This window comes from Octopus bimaculoides, chromosome 7 (genome assembly GCF_001194135.2).
Source record: "Octopus bimaculoides isolate UCB-OBI-ISO-001 chromosome 7, ASM119413v2, whole genome shotgun sequence".
NCBI lineage: Eukaryota > Metazoa > Mollusca > Cephalopoda > Octopoda > Octopodidae > Octopus > Octopus bimaculoides.
This window is the reverse complement of record NC_068987.1, coordinates 15,332,359-15,338,047: the sequence shown is the minus strand read 5'-3', so window position 1 is coordinate 15,338,047 and position 5,689 is coordinate 15,332,359. Positions and strand designations below refer to the sequence as shown.

Below are 5,689 nucleotides of genomic sequence, written 5' to 3'. Positions count from 1 at the left end.
ATATATATACATACATACATATATATACATACATATACACACACACACATACACATTCTTACACAATGAACCAAGCTATGTCTCTACATCTCTTCTCTTCCTCACATTTTCACCTCCCACTCCCCAATCTTGTCCTCTTGGCTCTTTGCCACTGTATCATTGCTATCCAGTAGCCCCTCCAACTCTATATACACCCTACCCAGGTCTGTCGCCACTTACTCACACTCTTTAATCACACTCCCTTCACAATATCCAGTCACTTATATTATGGCATTTGAACCTCAAGGATATGCCCTGGCACTTACTACTATGTATATCTCTCTCTTCCTTTACTCAGCCATCTCATTTATACTCTGATCCTGTTCCTTGTGAGTATGCCCGACATTTTGCTGCCATCTCCAACCTGCGGTCCTCCACTCTCTTTCTCTCTCTTTCTCCTGCACTTCCCTCAGGTTGGGCAACCATATATTTTCTTTGTGGTAGCACACTTGTTTCTGTCTTCATTCCTGATCTTTCTCTCTCCAGCTGCGTAACCCTGTACTTCCTCTACAGCAAGACACCTGTATCTGTCTCACTATAATTTTTTCATCATCACCTCCTCCAATGCTCCTCCTCTCTAAAAAGTTTTTTTCGTTTTTTTAATGGCTTGTAAGTACTTGGTAACCCTGTCAATGCAGGTGCCACTTAAAAGCACCCAGTCCACAGTGTAAAGGGATTGGTGCTCAGAAGGGCATCCAGCTGTAAAAACTTTGCCAAAACAGTCACAGAAGTCTGGTGCAGGCTTCGGCCTGGCTGGCTCTTGTGGTACCGTCCCATCCATGCTAGTGTGGAACACGGATGTTAAATGATGATGATGATGAGGAGGATGAGGATGATGACATACATGCATAAATACATACATGCATATATATATACATATCATCATCATCGTCGTCATCGTTTAACGTCCGCTTTCTATGCTAGCATGGGTTGGACGATTTGACTGAGGACTGGTGAAACCAGATGGTTACGCCAGGCTCCAATCTAATTTGGCAGAGTTTCTACAGCTGGATGCCCTTCCTAACGCCAACCACTCCGAGAGTGTAGTGGGTGCTTTTACGTGCCACCGTGCTTAGAGATATTCACCATTGCAAGACATCCTTGTCTTGATCATTTCATTCTTTATGACAACTTTATGTCATCAAATGAAAATCAATGAGTAGGCGTGACTGAGAGACCTTTGGATGAGTCATTTCGCTCTTTAAGACAGCTTGATATAATCAAATGAATATCCCGCCACTAGTTTAACCTGGCAAATGACTATGCAGGCCCAAGTTCACACATTTACAACTTAAAATGAACATTAGTCTATATTTCTTACCAAGGCATTTATTAACATTCATTTTACTCCTGCTGATAAATCTTCTAAATCAACCTTTGTGAGCTTCTTGAGTTTTTGAGTTAAATTTTTAATAAAACGCATACCTGTCTTGCACATGTGACCTGACATGAGCTGATTTCAATACATTTTTAAATGGAATAATTGCTGAGTAATGCTTACTTTTGATTACATGATTTCACTCTTTTATGTATGAATGTATTTATGTATGTACATACAAATGTGGGTATATATATATATATATAAGTATGTGTGTATATATGTTTGTATGTATGTATGCATAAATACATTCATTCACTTGTACATACATACATACATACATGCATGCAAATGCACGCACACCCACACTGAAATACACAGACACATATCTGTGTTACCTTTTTTTGTTTTATCTTTTGTTTGTTTCTCTCATTAGACATTGACCATGCTGGAGTACTGCCTTGAAGGCTTTAGACAAACAAATCATCCCCAGTGCTTATTTTTCTTGTTTGGTACTTATTTTATTAGTCACTTTTGCCAAACTGCTAAATTATATATAGATATAAACAAGTCAATACTAGTTGTCAAATGTTGAAGAAGGACAAAAAGAAAGAAAGACACTCCTGACACACACACACACACACACACACACACACACACACACACACACACACACATGAATGAGAATAGCCATGGCTATAAAATTTCTTGACATATTTGTATTCAATAAGGGATACTAACCTGTATAATATCATCACCTCCATTTTGTGTTCAAATTCTATCCTTTCATTTAAATTTTAATATTATATAAGCTGTACTGTTTCATATATATTTAAATACAGTTTTCATACGATAAGTTTAACCATTATTTTTCATATCATTTATCCAAATTAAATAAATGCTTCCTTTATATATATATATATAACTCACTGTTAAATTTATTTATTATAATCCCATTGCTTTATCAAAATTTCCTAGGATAAATATTTTAAGACTAGGTTTTAAGTAGAATCTCCATTACCTTCTGAACAAAATTAGTATTTCACTAATAAATAGTATTTTAAGATTAAATTCTAAGGATTCAAAAGTGATCACATAACCGAACAGGTATTTTGTTGTCAGGATGTCTTTGCCTGATTTGAAGGTTATTTGATATAACGAATCCAAACATGCAATCCATTTTTTACCATCACGTCTAGATTTTAAGACACCCAAACCCCAACATTAATCAGCAGTGGGTGATATGCATGGACTTTAAGATGGTTAATTTTCTCCTGGAGGCAACAAAGTGGATACACCAAATATCCATGCTTTTTATGTATGTGGGACAGCAGGCCCAGGAACAAAACACTGGGTGATCAAAAAATGGCCACAGCAAACATTTTTTCCAGGATCTTTTATGATAGTTGAAGAGCCATTAGTTCAACTGGGGAAAAATTATCCTACCTCCACTCTATATCAAACTTGGCATTATGAAGCAGTTTGTTAAGGCTCTTCATAAAAATGGATCAAGCTTTCACTATATCTGCTGCACATTACCCAGTCTGAGCAGTGAAAAGATAAAAGCTGGAGTACTTGATAGGCCTCATATAACAAAATAGACAAAAAATGAAAACTCCATAAAATTGGTGAATTTCATTATGTTGCAGTATGGAATTCATTTGAATAGTTGTAAATGACTTTATATATGTCTATTAGAATGAACATGAAATTCTGTCTGTCCATCTAAATTTACTCTACATAAACATATATATATATATGCTTTTGGAACCAGGATGATCTCGAGATTGAAAATCTTCCCTCCATTTGGTTCTTGAACATCCAGCATTAGGATCAGGTCTGGATGAAGATTTGTTACATGCTAACAAGTGAAAATTCAAATTTTAAAAGAACTCTAAAAATTTGTGTACTTACAGTTTTTCATTTAAACTGAATTTAAAGTAATACCAAAACTCTGTGAATTAAAAAAAAATATTTTCAATTCAGTTCATTTAAAACTAGATCCAATTTAGAGTGAGAGGTTTTGTGTTCATGAGGTTTGAAGTTCTTGGAGTTTGTGAATTGAAGTTCTTGGAGTTTGTGAATTGAAGCACTCGGAAGGAAATATTGAAGAACTTGAACTTTCAGCCCAAATCAGACTTTTGTCCCAAAGCAAACTTTCAGCCCAAATTGGACTTTTACCTAAAGTGGACTTTTGGCCTGATCAGACTTCTGACTTGATTGGACTTTTGGTAGAGACAGTTTATTCAGAGATTTGGATGCTGGAAGAACTGCAGCTCAACTACTGGATCTAGGAAATCGAAGCATTCAACAAGACAGTAAGGGAGATATCACTTTTCCAAGTGGCAGTGAAATTTTGGTCAAAACTGTAGAAGAGTTGATTCCCAATGTTTACTCAAACATTGGACATAATTTTCCAGGTCGTTATTGACTTTGCCAAATGGCCATACTTGCACCAAAGAATGAAACTGTCCAGGTTGTCAATTGGAAAAAGGTATTCTCTTTTTCAGTAATCTTCAGCTTTATGTTAACATCTGCTGGGCAGCTAATTCCCACAACTGTACATAGTTTCTCTTCTCTATCTCAAAATCATTATATCAGGTTTGTTGTGCTTACATTTTATTGAGGTCTTCACTGGGACTTTCCACCAGTTGTCCTTTTTATTATGAGTGGCTATGGCTTCTACCATACTGTGGGTTCTTATTTCTTCCTCCTTGGGGTTATCCATCTAACAGATTTCATCACAGAGTGTCCTAGCTACAACATCATGTCTCATCGGTAGATAATACCATGATGACATTTTCATACAACTGCTTACAATGTGGGTGATATCTTCTGTGTTAACTCCACAAAGTCTGCGTTGGTTGTCACATTTTACTGCTTATTATCAACCATCTCACAATTGGTCTGCCCTTAAGTCTCCAACCAGTTGGCTTAGGTTGGAGAATCTAATCTGTGATTCTTTCCCTGAGACATTCTAACCATGTGTCCATAGTACTTAGCTGTGGTCTCTCAGTGTATTTACTTATTTATATGTATTTATTACAAATTTTCAATTATATGAATTTATTTATACATGTTAAAATTAGTAATTTCAGAAATGATGTGTGAAATACGTTTTGCAAAAAAGTAATCTTGTCTGGCAATTTCACATGTGTCTGATTAAAAATGTTGTTTCATTTTCAGTGAAAGATGGAAGACACACTTCGTAAATACTGTCAGCACTATATACCTGAGGAAATGTGTCCTTACATTAAGTCAGGCATTTTTGCAATCCTGGTGGTGTCAGGTACAACCTTTCTGTTCAATTTACTCAAAAGACAACGCATGTGCATGAAAGTTAAAAGAGCTATGAAGGAAGCCTACAGTAAACGTGCAGAACAACTAAAGTCTTTAAAGGAAAAGTTACAGAAATCAAGTGTAAGTATTTGAAATATATATTTCTGCATTTCTCTCTCACATCACTTCTCTTTCTCTCTCTGTTGCTCTCTCTCTCATGCTACCCTTCACTTCACTCACTTAAGTTCTTTGCCTCCAATAGAGCTTAGCCAGTTTTTCTAACTTAAAGGACGTTGTACCTCTGGAGGCTAATTATGCTTATAATAAAACATACACACTATCCTATTATTATTAGTCAATCCTTTCATAAAATCAAAATCAGACTTGTAAATCCAAGAATAAAATATTAAAATACGTTTTTTATTCATTTTTATTCAAGGCATTTTTCTAACACAGTTTTTCATCTTTTTCAGCTTACTGAAGAAATGAGAAATGAAATTCTATCATTGGACATTGTCCAACTTCAGAGACGACTCAAAGACCGTTCATTAAAAGCTATTGATGTTCTTCATGCTTATCAATACAAGGTTATTTAATTTTTATTATTATGACTTCTTTCTTTTATCTTTCTTTTTAAAACCATTTTTATATTTTATTTGCTTCTATCATTATAAGACAAGTTTGAAAGAAATGTGAAGACTTCCTAATAAGAACCTTTAGCCATTACCAGCTGCCAGCAAGTAATTGCTGAAGGTCCCTAACGTATGGGTCATTTACAAGGATTGGATCTTTTTTAAAACGGGGGCCACATTTTTCATTAACGAAACACTTTGAAACTTGGAACACTGGTAGAATATGTCATATAAAACATCTTTTTCTCTTAGTCTTCTTTAAAAAAAAAGAAATCCATAAATTATTCCATGTTAAAGTTGTCGTATTTCTGTAATTTCAACCAATCACTGACGTCCATTCAGCCGATATACATTAAGTGCCGACTACATAAACAAACGATTCTGAAACAATTAATCCTAACCCTAACCCTAACTCTAACCC

At 35.3% G+C, this 5,689-nt stretch overlaps 1 protein-coding gene across 1 annotated transcript in view; it reads left to right on the top strand.

Annotated features, from left to right (window-relative positions):
* LOC106867389 (vitamin D3 hydroxylase-associated protein) overlaps positions 1-5,689 on the top strand; it is a 26,669-nt gene that overhangs the window by 721 nt on the left and 20,259 nt on the right. Inside the window, exons 2-3 of the mRNA XM_052969129.1 lie at positions 4,544-4,777; positions 5,110-5,223. Of these exons, the coding sequence (XP_052825089.1) occupies positions 4,550-4,777; positions 5,110-5,223 (342 nt within the window). The 5' untranslated portion in view covers positions 4,544-4,549. The remainder of the gene's footprint in view (positions 1-4,543; positions 4,778-5,109; positions 5,224-5,689) is intronic.